Here is a 15,399-nt window from a genome sequence, read left to right on the forward strand (position 1 = left end):
TGACGACTACATATGACGTCATGTAATACATATGCATATAACGCGTAATGCCGATTAATTTCCAAAGGGTCACAGCAACTGCTGTCACTCTTCGTTTTTAGTGCAACAAGCTTGGAAATCATTTTCAACGACTTGATTTCCCCATTTACTGTAAACATTTTTTTGTTAAAAATAATTAACTCCGTCATAGGGTCATATCCACAGGCCAACAGCCAACAGGCGCAAGAAAAATGTTTGTTACGTTGGGTTTTATTGTGTTCACCGGAAAAGCAATTTCCAGAATGATGTTCATGTCTAGACTAGACTGGTGACTTGTTACTTCATGGCGGGTTAGCTAACGTAGATTTACGAAAATTACTTGGGTTTCAGATATATACGAAAATGGCGGCGCCCATGAGTTTTTGATATCACCGCGGGAACTTAAAACGAGGGATAATCAGTTAGTTTAAAGCTTAGTTTCCTTGCCATCGATTCCGGTAAAGCGGCAAAGGTAGAAGATAATAACGTTGGTACTATAAATAGCGTGTCAGGGTTATGAATATATTTTTAACCAGAGCCTAGTAAGTAAATATTTGAAAATCTCATTCTCACTCATGTCAGTCATGTCAGTCGGGTTCCTGACCGCTGACCATATGCCGCGCAGCATGGCAAAATTCTGCTACCGTGCTGGATGCACTTCAAAAATCTGCTAGATTTACCAAAAATCTGCTAAATCACATATTAATTATTTACACGAAATACATAATAAATTCAGTTATACTCACGCCACATACAGATGTTATCCCTTAAACAAAACAAAACCCATTAAAATTTCCTTTAAAATTAAAAAAAATACAATAGGCCCCCTAATCAATATAAATTAATTACAATTTTCTACATGAATATTTTTTTTTTTTTTTTTTTTTAAATTTGCACGTGTCTAGCTGGCTTGCAAATGCAATGGTCTAAACATTTCCTGCTGTTGTATTACAGCCAAATGTTCAGATATTCAGTCCCCAAAAATGTGTCTTTTCGTTCTCTTGTCATGCTTGTAATAAGTTGTATGGAACAAGGTCCTCAGCTACATGATGACGATTACAATTTTTGCTTCATCATTGTCGGATTGTTCATCATATTTTACTTATATTTAAAGATATGCCCAGTTGGACTCCTTCAGATAAAACCTTTTACATTTTAATTGCATTGTCAACAAATGTCAGTGGTTGTTGAATAGAACAAATGTCAGTTTATTTTTGTAATATTCATTTAAGACTAAAAAAGTAATAGTGTACTTATCACTATATCAGTGCTTTTTAAACAATTTTGATTCAATTTTAGATGGCTGGCCAAAGTAGCTCAGCAGAGCTCATGAATCAGCTAGAAGCTCTGAAATGCCTCGCTTCAGACTCCCAGGAGATGCTACATCGGAGCAAACTGTGTCATCCAAAGACCCTCCAAAAGGGTCAACAGCTGCTGAGCCAGGCGGCGTCCCTGGTGACGGAATTCCAGATGTTGGCAGAGGAGGCCATCCAGCGTAGCCACGATGAAGAGATGATGAAGAGCGCCCCCAACGGTTGGCTAGATGCGGAGGAATCATTCGGTGATGCCACTCTAGAGGAAGAAGACAGGGACATTTTAGAGGTACTTTCTGCCGTACAAAAGAACAAAAATAATAAAAAAGATAATTTCAAACAAACTGAGCCATTGTCACAATGAGGCTGATTTGTCAAATTCATCAACTTGAATGGGTCTTATTCCTTATGTGCAAGGAGCCAAAATTTTAGCTTGAAACAACAAATCAATATATCCATTCAACATCAGTTTTGCATTGCTTTAATTCCAGCTACACTAAATTTATTAAAATACTTTTGTATTGAAAGAGTGAATTTTTGTCAAAATAACTGAGGAAAAGAAACCATCTGATATTTTTAGTTTGTCAAGTTTGGTATGGTGGTTGTATTCTAAAAGTAAAGACATCTTTATCTTTTCTTAGCCTACACCCGTTAGAAACAAGCCGCTACCCAGAACTTCTGAATTCAGCAGAGTTCAATCGCAGCAAGAGAAGACACCCAGTGAGAAGGAGAAACAAGAGACAGATGAGATGATGAATTATCTACAGAACTTTGAAGAGGAGGAAGAGGATTTTGATGAGGAAATGTTACAGGTCTGAATTTTTTTCATTTCAAAAATGGCCAACTTGAGTTTATCCCAAATTCTATCTCAAAACACTGATGTCATGGCCGGATGATTAGGGTTAGTAATTGTGAAGTGCCTTAAAACATGTGTGAAGAGTGCTACATAAACCCCACATCATTTTAATAGTAATAATTAATAAATTCCACTTTTTGATTATTTTTATTTTGAGCAGGAGATTGATGCTGTGTGCAAACAGGCAAGTGGAGACTCGGTTAAAAATGAACCAGTCGATATCAATGATGAGGAGGAAGATGACGATGGAACAGATGAAGAAGATTATGGTAATATACTTCATTTAGATTAGCTTGGTTGGCAAAGCGATTTGCACAGTCAAATTGTATGCTGTCAGTGTACTGTGTCAGTTGACTGTACTGGTTAATTATTTATTTCGAGCAATGTTAGTGTGTAATTTCAATCGTTAGTTTATTATAGAATATTCATAATTTGTTCAATTTGTTTGTTTAGATCCGTCAGTCCCTCCCCCTGAACAGAAGCACATTGACGTCCTGAAGACGTACTTTGGACATGCCAGATTCAGACCGTAAGTTTGTAGCTTTTTTTGGATGGGGGATGTTTAATAATTTAGAAATGATTGAGGTTCTTTCTAAGGCTATACAAGTATAAATTTGTGTGTTTTTTCCTTCCCAGAATGCAGTGGAAAATCATCCACTCAGTTTTAGCCAGAAAGGACCAGTGTGTTGTCATGGCAACAGGTAATTAATTAAAAAAAATCAATTTAAACTACAGTTTTAACAAACTTGAGTATCAGATATTCAGTAAAAAATTAACCAGATACTTCTCATCAACTGCAATGTACATGTATCGTTAGGATTGAGAAGTAAAATTGTGATTTTTGGGGATCTTTTTTGTTGTCAAGGTTATGGGAAGAGTTTATGTTACCAGTACCCGGCGGTGTTCACCGGGGGTACCAGTCTAGTCATCTCCCCTCTCATATCACTGATGGAAGACCAGGTACTAGCCCTCAGGTACGGACAATTCGCTTCTTTTTTGTGAAAGCTGGTTTCCATTTTCTCTTAAAACCAAGTCATTTGCAGGATATATTTGAATAATGACTAAATCCTGCCTTCGTTAAACACATACATTTATGTATTTGTACTTTTTTTTAACCATCGAGGCTACAGTTAATTTCTGTTAGATTAGGCTTCCAAAAGAACATTTTCAGATTGTTTTGATCTTGTAGCCATAAATGTATAACTTGACCAGGTTGTTTTTATTGATACTTTTGATTTCATGCAGGATTGCCAACATCAAGGCATGCATGCTAGGCTCGGCACAGACAGAAATGGGCCGAGTTACGCAGGAGGTTCTTAGGTGAGAGGCTTCGTCATCTTAATCATCGACCCGCAACGATAATCCTGATTAATTTTTTCCTTAAGTCGAGTCATGGAAAATTATAACTGAGTGTAGCGGATGCAGGATTCTGGATCTTGGTTATACACACTCGGAAATAATGAAATGAAACAAATCCAATGACAGTTTTTAATACTGTGGTGTTTCTTTTCGTAGTGGAGTTTACCGCGTTGTCTACCTGACCCCAGAGTTTGTCTCCGTAGCGGACGACATCTTGAGAGACTTGCAGCAAAGAGTTGGTCAGTATCCATTTCTTAAAACTAACTTGAAAAATATGCCTGCAGATGTTTTTGTGATCATATAATAGCCAGCCCTTATATTTTTCATGTCTAATTTCTGGTTACTTCGGTTTGCTGAGGCAGTTGTTTCTCAAAATGATATGAAACTTTTTTAAGTAGAGTGTATTGTTATTGTGTAGATTGGAGAATTTTCAAACATCATGTGTCGAGTAAAAGTTGTTATGGATTTAAATAGATTTTAACAAATTCTGTTTTAATTGTCAGATTTTGTTTGTGTTTTTAGGCATCACACTTGTTGCCATCGATGAAGCCCACTGCGTCTCACAGTGGGGTCATGATTTCAGGGCATCCTACAGGACTCTGGGAAATTTGAGGACACTCCTGCCTGGGGTAAAAAAATATCACACATTTGTCAGACTGACACTCCATAAATTATGATTTATTGAAAGAAAAGAATGTTTACATCACACCTTGCAACATTCATTACTAAAACTCATTAAATATTTTTTGTTGATATTGGCTACTATTAAACAAATCTATGGTAATGCTTATCATATTGCGACCTCAGTATCTAGTATCAAAAAAACGGAATTAAATTTCTCCCCCGTTTTTCTCTGATTATTCAAAGGTTCCATTTGTGGCCTTGACGGCCACTGCAACCCCAAATGTCCGTGATGATATCTGCAGGTCCTTGAAGCTTAAACACCCCCAGATTACTTGTACCAGCTTCGATCGTCCAAACCTCTACCTACAAGTCCGTATGAAGGATCACATTGAGGCGGACCTGCAGTCGCTCATGGTGGAAACTCGCAAGTGAGTAGTGAGCGTTGTAGTTGAGTCTATCACATGTCTGGTACACAAGTCTGTTCATGTAGATATTAAGGCATACTTTGACTAGCCCGCCGCTGTTTTGACTAGCATTTGGCTAGCGGGCTACCGCTAAAGTCAAATCCTGCAAGTATTACTCAAGTTTCTTCCCCTGACTGCCTTAATGTGGAACTTCTGTCAGAATCTTACTGTCCCATATAATTTAACTCATGACTTGGGTGGAATTTTGTTCAGGTTCTACTATGAGTTTGATGGCCCAACCATTGTGTACTGCCCCACGAAGAAAGCAACGGAAAATGTTGGTTCGAAACTCAAAGGCAAGTCTGAATCATGAATAAAAGTTAAAGATATTCATGATAATAATATTAAAGTGGTGCTTTTAATATGTTTTACAAAAGTCTCAAAATGCGTCATTGTTATTATCCATATTCATAATGCTATGAGATCAGGTATCTGCAGCAGCTCAGCACCAGCGAAAACTGTTTTGTTTTGGAGAAGAGCAATTAATTTCCTTCAAACATATTATCTTTGATTTTGTCGATGTGGTTTATATTTGCAGACATGGGTGTGAAAGCAGCCATATACCATGCTGGATTGACGCCCAAAGCACGCAAAGATGCCCACCATAAATTTGTCAGGGACGAACTGCAGGTAAGCAAAGCCTTTTGTTTCCCTTTCAATAAGCAATATCTCACGTTAATGCGAAAAGCAGAAATAATTAGACACCCAGCTGGCAAAACATTTTCTTCCTCACATTTATCTTCCAAATTTCCATGAGATTTGGCACTAAAATAAATCTTCAAATGATCTCGTCCGCAGTGCATTGTAGCCACTGTGGCCTTTGGCATGGGCATTGACAAGCCGGACGTCAGGAACATCATACATTATGGAGGTAAGAGGTCAAAGTTCATGATAGCCAATGTAATCCCACAAAATGAGGATTAAATCATGTATGCGATAGTATACCTATTTTTTTTAAATCAGGTATTCATGCATTTACATTTTTGTAAATTGTTGGGGCTGGGTTCTGCATTTGAGGTCTAGTTTTTAGTTGTCTTTTCCATAGTAAGCAACCAAGTCTGTCTCAATGACGATGCTAAAAACATTTTGTGAAATTGATGCATCAACAATAAGTGTCGATAAAATATATACTTTCAACAAAAGTGTAATTTTTTTTACAATTATTCAAACAGCGCCCAAGGATATAGAGTCTTACTATCAGGAGATTGGACGAGCTGGCCGGGACGGTATGCCAAGTAACTGCTATGTGTTCTACAGTTCTGGAGATTTCGCTACCAACAGGTTGGTACTAAACAACATTTGGCCAACCTTAGTTCCAAATGATGTGGTTTATATTTGCAGACATTATTTGCAGACATTAGTTCCAGCTGAATTCCACAGCCTGAAGATATTAAAGGGAAAATACAACATTTGCAAACATCAAAAAATAAAACTACCAAATCATTTTGAAATACCTTGCTGGACTGTTAGTGAATGAAAGTGTAAAGCATCCTGTAAAATCATGGCACCTGGTATACTGTCATTTTCAAGAAAAGTGGTATTTTTGTATCGATTTCCAACGCTGTTGGCCGATCAGCGTTGGAAACAACTGGCTTTTTTGAAATACTGGCCCCAATTGACCATTGCACTTGTTTGCAATTGATTACAAACCTATGAACGGGTATGAGCCAGCTAGACTGGTTCCCTGACCTTACAATTCCCCAATGTATGTAAACTGCTCTGTTTCTTCTTATATGGATTCAGGGAACCAGACTACAGGAAAATGATTGTTTTTCTTGGTTTTTATAGCATTTTCGAGCCCAAAACCTCAAAAAAGTCAGTGTAACTATATTTGCTATATATTTCCAACCCCCCAATTCCATCCATTTCTGAAAATTACAGCAAAAGCAAATGATGTATATTCCCTTTAAGAATAATGTAGTCAGATTTCATAACAGATTTGTTGACCGTTACACCCATACTGACAGTGTTCATGTTCATAATTTTAACATACTCCATTAACTTAGGATTATCTTTTTTGTACCCTGTATATCACTTCTTTAATTTTTCAATTAATTTACTTGATATTTGTATATTTATATTTTGAATCCTGACAGGTTCTTTTTGAAAGATATAACCAGCGAAAGTTTCCGAGCCCACAAGAGTAAAATGATAGCCAAAATGGAGCAATATCTGTCCACCACAAGATGCAGAAGAAAGTAAGATTTCCTTGAAGTCTTCTAAGCCGTTAACCTTCCGTCAAATTCTGTAATCTTGCCAAAACTCTAATCATACAAAGTTTCATGTTATCAATCTCTTTGTCATCAGTGATTTTTTTTCCTGTTGTACCGACAGAGAAATCTTGTCTCATTTTGGTGGTAAAGGGGCCAACAGTGCCATAATGAACACGGACCAATGCTGTGATAACTGCAAACAAAGGTAAGGGAGTGATGACAGTAGTGTGCATTGTCAATAACCCTAAGGCCAAAAAAAAGTCTCCGGTTTCTGGTATGGAGCTTGTCCAAAAAGTGGTGCGGCAACGCGGCTTTTTTTTTTTTTACCTGACTTTTTTGCTTCAAATGTCGGCTGATGACTGCAAATGGTGCCTTACTAAACTTAGTGCAAATATGTGGGAGTCCAGAGAGGCCACATAAAGCTTATTCTCGATCATAACCCCATCTAAAAACACGTTAAAATTGCGCAGCAGCAGGATTCCAGTCAAACCAGTGAGTTTGGCGGTTTTGAGACATCATCTTTCATTAAAAAAAAAACTTTTTCATTTTGCCGACGCGCATACCAGAAACCGGGGGCCTAACCGAACACAACCCATCAAAGCCCATCAGCAGGTTTTGTTTAAATCTGTTGGGATAGGTACAGTACCCCTAAACTGATGGTCTTTTACACTGGGGTTGGCATACCTCCAGAAACTAAGTCCAACAGTGTGTGTGTACAATTTCCCATGTGGGTGTTGGAATTTGCCAGAATGGGTATGGTTCCTAGTAAATTAGGCTGGGGAGTTGGGGTTAATAGGTGGTGGCTATGTGGATCATTCTATAAATTTGAAAGTCCACTTTTTTCTGTGTCCCAGTTACATCTTACATTATATAACTTTGATGCACTCCTAAATGCAGTCGTCCTCCAAGAGTGATTATGAATAGCAAACTGCCTACCCCAAAGTCATTCTTAATGTTACAGGAATGGCAAATGAACAGAAAAATTTAGACACTATTTAGACCCTAAATTTATAGAATGGCCCAGATGCAAATAGCAATTCAAAAGCTGTATACAGTTTCAAGCTTTTCATAGGTTTGTGCCCAGTAGGCTTACATTGTGTAATCTAATACAGCTGTGTGGTCCTTTCACAGACTCTCAAGGGGCGGTGCTACATCAGGGGATTCAGATGAGAAGGATTACACCAAAGAGTTGCTCCATCTACTCACTGCCGTCGAAGTAACAGGCGGCAGGTTCGGGCTCACAGTCCCTGTATACTTTCTGAGAGGCTCGGTAAGCCCACTTTTGATGACACAGGAAAGTTTTAAAGAGGTTGTGGAATGCTCGAAGACATTTCCGTCATTTTTCGGGTATATGTAGCCTAAGGTGTGATGAAATAAAAACGACTATTGTGTCTGTCATGAAATGAGTACAAAAGGTACTTTTGAGAGCTGTTTTTCAGGTCCTGTTTCGACCCGAACGTGCAATTTGTGTAAAAGTCGTCGTTGGGGGTAGCAAACAAAACATAGTAAATCGTGACGTAATAAACAGGACTCCCGATGCAGCGTAGTATAAACAAGTCCTGTTTATTACGTCACGATTTTTCTCATTTTACGAAGAACCCGACGACTGTTGATTTCAATTATGCGCTCGCCGACCAACAAATTACTCGATGAATTTCAGTTTTATAAACATATAAACGCACATTACAAAAGAATGGGACTTTGTCATTATGATATATATGGGTCTACTCTACAATAAAAAAATATAAAAAACAAAATGACTTTTAGCATTCCACAACCTCTTTAAATATGTATACAATTTTAACGATTTGCAGTGATGCAGTTTGCAGTGATTCTCACCTTTGGCGCTGTAAAAGAAGAATCTTTTCAAGAATATAAATTTTAAAAATGCCACAAATGGTTCTGAAATAATGGTGAATACTTAAGAAATTAACAGTGTGGAGTGTTTTTGAAATAAATGTTTAACATTCAAAATTTGTCTATTGTCCATTTTTCTAGCATTTAATTTTTAATTATGGGGGATTTGTATCACACTCAGAAGTTGGAGTCGTCTCAGAGTGTCATAAATAAGTATTTTTAATCATATTTTTGATCAGAAAACTTTCTCTGAAATGAAGTTCTGTTCATTTTGTCTCCCAAGGTCAACCAGAAACTACCAGCGCGATATCAATCTCATGGGGATTTCGGCTGCGGAAAGTAAGTACTCCATGTGTGCCTCTCGATCGCAAAACAGTGTTGAAATTAGCGCACCATTTTGAAAATAGTTTTGTCGTACTTTCTATAGAATTGGGCAGCAATTTCGAAATTCTCTCACAGGTAAAGCAGCATTTCGGTAACCTAAAATAAAAAAATACAAATAAGTAAATGCATTCACATTTAAAAGTTTAAAAGTGACCGACTATTCATTTGCTGTTGTTTAGCAAAAGACAGGTTTGAACTTTTAAGTTTTAAAGAACTGGTTTTATTTCTGCAGATACCGGGCTGAAAAATGGTGGAAATCCTTTGGTAAGTCTAGCAATTGGACCTTTTTAACTGGACGTACATCCATTTCAAAGCAGGCTATTTCCGTTGTGATTATGATGTTGTGATTCACATGGTATGGAAATTAAAGTGATATTCAAAGCCTGGTTTTCATTATGAAAATTCTCCACAAATGACATTCAAAACCTTTCTTTTTCATTTTCTGAGAACTTGCTAAGTACTTACTCGATTCCGTAATCTGGAACTGGTTGCTGACACAGCGGTCGGGAACTCAGTACCCAGTTCCGATGCACAGCCCTACAAAGAATGTTGTGTATTTTGTCTTTTGGGTGTGGGGTGAAGTTGTAATGTATATTAAAGTCTTTAAATTGTTTATGCATTTGCTTACAAATAAAACTCTGTCATTTTGTCAAATGTCTGTGAAAAATGTCTGCTGTTGAGCCCACCGTATATATCTTGGTTACAAATCACGAGTCCCTTTCAATTGATATTTATTGAATTATTATTGTGGATAAAACCAAAAGAGATGAATTGATAACTCCTGACCTACAGCCCGGCAGGTGATAAACAAGGAATACCTCGCCGAGAGACAGGTCCCTGGAGGCTTTGGCGCTACTGTGGAGCTGTCGTTCCTTGGGCACCGTTGGTACAAAAGTGCCACACGAGGCCAGAATGATTCCTTCAAGATTACTCCTAATCAGGTGAGAAGAGATTCTGTCACATCCAAAAGTGAAAACGACCAAAGCCTGAAAAGCGCCACCTATTGTCTGATAGCGTCCGCTTTGAAGGGCGCCCCCATAGAAAGATGGTATCCATTCCCCCCTCCCCCCCCCCCATTTTTATTTTATGAAGGCCCTGGGACTCGCAGTTGATTGGAATCAACTCCCCCAGTCCATCACCTCTCTGAAGTCCCTTGAGTTGTTCAAGGCAGTCATCCAACCTGGACAGAACTGAACACACTCTGCACCCCATGGCGTCATGGGCCAAGTTTGCCCTGTTGCCATGTACTTAGATGAAGATGGACCATTGAAGAAAAAAACCTGTCTACCTTCAGCACGGATGCTACAGATATTGGGTGACCCCCACAGTAACATCCAGACCCCACTCGCCCCTATGGTTAAAACGCTGGCTACGCCCCTGCACCCCACCTTGATGAATCCATAAAACCAACCTTGGGCAGTTTAAGGAGAACCAGGCATTGTGGTTTGCCAATAATGGGTTAAACGGTAAACAAAGTTATTTAAAAAAAGAAACAAAGTTAATATAGAATCCTAGTATAGATTTTCTGATCAATAATGGAATCTGTTGCTGACGTTGCAGGAGATGCTGTCATTTGAGAAGGAGGTCTTGAAACCCACAATCCTGGCCCAACGCAGCGGTCCGCAAATTTTGCCGTCCACCCAAGTCAGCAACTGGAAGCAGGTCTCGTACGATGACGAGGCTACTCCTGGACCCAGCATGCAGGCTGCCCAGCCCAAGGTGGATCCTAAGGAGCAACAGTTACAGGTATGACGGTGTTTATCTGTGTGTTTGTCACCCCGTTTGTCTAGCTGTATTTTGATTGTACTACCTTGGAGGCTTAGCGCTGCCCACCCTAAGGTAGAGCCTACGGAACAAGAGTTACATGTTGGTCACTCCATGACAGCGTGTGTAAACACCGACAATCATGGACTAGGGACAAAAGGGTTAGGGCACAAACAACGGGTCCACGATGGACCGAACGACCACGATCGTGTACAAAACCAATAAGAGCTGTTGCTATAAAGTTAGTACAAACAAAGGAATGAGGATTAGGGACAATAGGGAGTCCACGATTGCCGGTGTTTACACATGTGCGTGGGTGAGTATGTAAACACCGGCAATCGTGGACGTAGGACAAAAGAATTGGGGCGCAAACAATACGTCCACGATTGACCGAACGTCCACGATCTCAAATCGTGTACAAAACCAATGAGAGCTGTCGCTAAAAAGTTAGAGTACAAACAAAGGAAAGAGGATTAGGGACAATGGGGCGTTCACGATTGCCGGCATTTACACACGTGGGTGTGTGTGTGTCCTTTACCTCACCCGTCAAGATATTTGTATGCCAGTCTGTACAGTTAAAACATGGTCACTGTATGACAATGTGTATTTGTGTGATCGTCACCCCGTCTGTTGATGTGTTTGTATTCTAGTCTGTTAGTCGAAGAGTTTGCTCCTCGATTCACATGCTCAAGTTCAATTCTGTAAAGGTTGACTTACTTATGTTTTTATCTCAATTGCCTATTTCAGGGTGTCCTGTACTCTAAGCTGATGAGTTTGAGAAACAGCCTCGCGTCTGAGATGGGAGCCGCACCCTACATGGTGGCTAACAACAAGAACCTTCACGATCTGGCTATCATCAGGTAGAGTTGCTTGGCTGTCTGTGTGCTTGTCTGTATGTCTGATACTAGGGCTGTTACTCCAACAAGACGCATGGTGGTGTGTTACACATGGCACAAATGAGCCTTTAAGCATTATCTACAGTTATCTCAGAAAGCACACCCGTTAAATTAGACAAATTCGAATTTTTGCTTTGCCTACAGAGGGCTAGCCTATGATCCTCATTGAAACTGACTGACAGGTTGACTGCCTAATGACTGACTGACTCCCCGAGTGACTAACTGACTGACAGACTGACCGACTGTCACTTGTGAATTGGCCTGGTTGTTGGCTGTTGACGGGAGATGGTATAGGGTTACCCGTAATGAGCTAACTCTGGCCTATTTAGGCCAAGTTCGCGCAAGGAATATAGTTGACCAATGGTTAACTAACATTTGCCCGAACTCTGTCTAGTCAACGGTGGTTGACTACGCTAGTCGACTATTTGGAACCAGCCTACTGGGTTGGTTGCTTCGCTGGTACCCAATAGCCGCGCGCATTCATAACGCTAGCAGAGAGCCAGGATCCAGAAGTTTTGCGATGACATTTTGACCAGCGTTTGACTAGAGACGTTCGCACGTTGCTATCAGTGCGCAGGCGTAAGGTACGTCACAAATCAACCACTAGTCGACTAATGGTCCTTGCCCGAACTTGGCCCTAGATGCCAGATGCATGAAAGGACCTCTAGGAAACAGACTTCCTGAATCAATTGTATAGAATTTTGCGGGCGGTGGGACCAGCTACACTATAGGCTGACCTCGTGTTGTTTTGGTATCACAGGCCAAGTACCAAGCAGTCTTTGCTGAAGATTGATGGCATAGCTGAGGCCAGAGCAGAGAAGTTTGGACTGAGGTTCATTGAAGCTGTGCAAGAGTTCTGCGAAGAAAACAACCTGAAGATGGATAACTTTCCAGCTACTGCCCCGTCTCATATCACAGACAGTCAAGTAAGCAGAACCACTGACATATCTTTCTGATGAGTCCTTGACTCATGATCAAAGGGTCGGGGGTTCGAATCCAGCTGCTTGCCGTGTGTTGTGTCCTTGGGCAAGCCATTTTAACCCCACTTGCCTCTCTCCACCCAGGAGTATGAATGAGTACCAGCATTAGCAGTAACCTGCGATGGACTGGCATCCAATCCAGGGGAAATAGAAATATTCTCAGTTGTTTCGAATCCCAGATAAATGCCAGCCTGATGGGCCATATTGCCTCATGACAGACTTGGCTTTTGTATTAACTGATACCAAAAACTGCTTGTATTGTAAACTGTCTTGTATTTATTGTTCTCCTAAGGCTCAATATTCGTTTTGCTTGTGTTGGTATAAATTTTACCAAATTCTCCAATATTTCAACCAATTGTTGGTAAATTGTTTCTTCCAACTGTTTTTTTTACCCAGTTTTTGTTTACACAGTGTACATATTTCCCCCACTCAGGGCTCACAAGGTGTGGTTTTCCAGAGAACAAGTATCGTCCACCAAATCTCGGAGACGGTCCGAGAAAGCTACAATCTGTTCCACGAGAAGAACATGTCCCTGGTACGTTACCAATTACTCAGGAATGAGATAGTTTGACAGACTTACTTGAACACTGGAATTGCAATCTAGAGGTCTCAGGTGCGAGTCTCTACTCATTCAAGTTGTATTTTTCCCACAAATTGATGTCTTATTCCCTTTCAGGATGAGATTGCTAAGGAGAGAAATCTGAAGGAGACGACCGTCGGCGGCCATCTTGCAGACGCCATCAAGGCTGGCTATCCTGTCAATTTTACCCGACGTAGGTTTTCTTAAGACCAACTTTTGTGTACAAAATAATCACTCAATGTCTGCCATGAATATTTTTATAAGAAGAGTCCAAAGTACATGTATCATAATTATGTATTATTATGTTTCCTTCATTGTCATCTATTCATTTTGAGTCCATGCTTTGATTAATTGTGAAGGAAGTTGGCGTCCAAAGATATGACTTTTCAAACCCATTGACTTCAATTTTGACTGATGTATTTCCATTTTATCATTGCCTTTTCAATCGAGAGCTTGGGTTTTTTGGTCATTTTTTGTCATTGTGCTTACAGTTGGCATCAGCTCAGCCCTTCAGAAACAGATCGAGGACGTCGTTAGAGCGCCCCCTATCAACTCAGGTGACATTAGTTTCTCCTTATTTTGGTATTTGTTTACCAAAACTGTAAACCAACAATGCAATGCTGAGACTTAACAAAAAGAAAAAAAATGTTAACAAAAGTTATTTGATTTTTGCCAGTATTTGCACATACTTGTTTGATTTGGAAATTGAGAGAAAAATTACTCTGCCATTCAGATGTCGTGATCGGAAGGTTAATTTTTCATTGGTTGACTTTGTTGGATTTTGTTGTTTTTCATTGACTTTACTCTGTCTTTTCTACAAACAACGTTTAAAAAAAACCAACCAACCAACCCAACAAACACAAAGAAAATTTTGTTTTTCCGTTCAGACATTAGTCGCTTAGGCCCCATCAAAGCCCTTCTACCCGAGTCCGTAGACTGGCACCACATCAAAATAGTCTTGGCAATTCTCCAAGTTCAGTTCGGCATGTCGACAACTGTCGGTGACGACGACACTGATAAACCGGTACCCGGCAAACAGCCAAGCGGCTCGTCCAGACCACTTTTTCCACAAACAGTGGTAGGTGACTTTTCAAAATTCCAAATAGTAGTATAAAGCCTTATTTTTTTTTAAAGGTTGGTTTAGGTGCCGTTTTTTTTTTATAATTCCAGATGGGTCAATTGATGGTGTAATTAATTATCAAATTTTTTACTGAAGTATTAAAATTCACGTCTCCTGCAAAGTTCTACCAAAGTCGGAGGTTTCAAAATCCCCCTGTTATTTTTATATTACCACCGATTTCAACCAACAGCATTACCCATTGTATCAGCAGGAGCGTCATCACGCAGCCTCCTTCGACCGTAAACCCTCCTTCTCAATCGCCACAACGTCTAGCCCTGCCTCCAGCCCGCAGATGAGCAAGAGTGCCTCCTATCACGCCGGCATGTCTACGACTAGCAGTCCGTCACCAGAGCAGAGCAGTGGAAACAAACGCAAACTTCCTAGTTGGTTCGGCGGGTCGGCCAAGAAAGGGAAAGTTTGCGGAGGGACTAGTGGGACGACGACTAAGAAAACAAAGGGAAGTAGCTTGTTTGGAAGACGATAAAAAATATTCCTGAAGATGCGAGTAAATCACCACCGTTAAATACACATATAAACATCACAAAAACAAAAGAAAGTCAACTCTCATTGGAGAGCTCATAATTTTGAATCTGATCATCTTATAATGACGTCATTTAAATATAGACCTTTTGGGAATTTTGTTAGCTACATTTTGATACCCGGTTGACGACCAAAGACTGTAAATCGTTCAACATTGACAACGGTTTATGGATAATGATGCAGTTTGAAAAATTGCAAATTTAAAGATTATGCAAGGAGAAATTGAAAAGCGTAACCACACATGCCCTTAATTGGCCCCTATCGACTGCACAGTGCCGGAACAGTGTGGGTGATTCAATTCGTGCTCTCATGAATGCAAGCATTGTGCGATTGGTATTCTCTGCCGTTTGTTTTGGGCAGTGTGACATTGTCACGCAGCAATTTCCACTCACGTACTCTTTAAATTTGCAACTTTTCAATTTTTATCATTT

At 39.8% G+C, this 15,399-nt stretch overlaps 1 protein-coding gene across 3 annotated transcripts; it reads left to right on the forward strand.

Annotated features, from left to right (window-relative positions):
* Positions 1-354: 354 nt before the first annotated feature.
* On the forward strand, positions 355-15,365 carry LOC119731544 (Werner syndrome ATP-dependent helicase homolog). Of its 3 annotated transcripts, none has more exons than XM_038204715.1 (29): positions 355-490; positions 1,318-1,620; positions 1,973-2,143; positions 2,348-2,456; positions 2,641-2,716; positions 2,824-2,888; positions 3,053-3,161; positions 3,433-3,507; positions 3,703-3,785; positions 4,069-4,175; positions 4,414-4,598; positions 4,848-4,930; positions 5,173-5,264; positions 5,433-5,505; positions 5,807-5,915; positions 6,731-6,832; positions 6,969-7,052; positions 7,979-8,117; positions 8,988-9,043; positions 9,321-9,352; positions 9,881-10,029; positions 10,649-10,834; positions 11,600-11,712; positions 12,509-12,674; positions 13,162-13,263; positions 13,405-13,501; positions 13,800-13,865; positions 14,196-14,386; positions 14,619-15,365. In XM_038204715.1, exons 2-29 carry the CDS (start codon positions 1,318-1,320, stop codon positions 14,910-14,912), a joined length of 3,417 nt encoding a protein of 1,138 aa, XP_038060643.1. In that variant the 5' UTR covers positions 355-490; the 3' UTR covers positions 14,913-15,365. The 3 variants fall into 3 exon arrangements, with proteins under 3 accessions (XP_038060643.1, XP_038060644.1, XP_038060642.1); XM_038204716.1 differs by lacking the exon at positions 355-490 and adding an exon at positions 540-560; XM_038204714.1 differs by lacking the exon at positions 355-490 and adding an exon at positions 919-942.
* Positions 15,366-15,399: the final 34 nt, after the last annotated feature.

Source organism: Patiria miniata, unplaced genomic scaffold (assembly GCF_015706575.1).
Source record: "Patiria miniata isolate m_02_andy unplaced genomic scaffold, ASM1570657v1 HiC_scaffold_24, whole genome shotgun sequence".
Lineage (NCBI taxonomy): Eukaryota > Metazoa > Echinodermata > Asteroidea > Valvatida > Asterinidae > Patiria > Patiria miniata.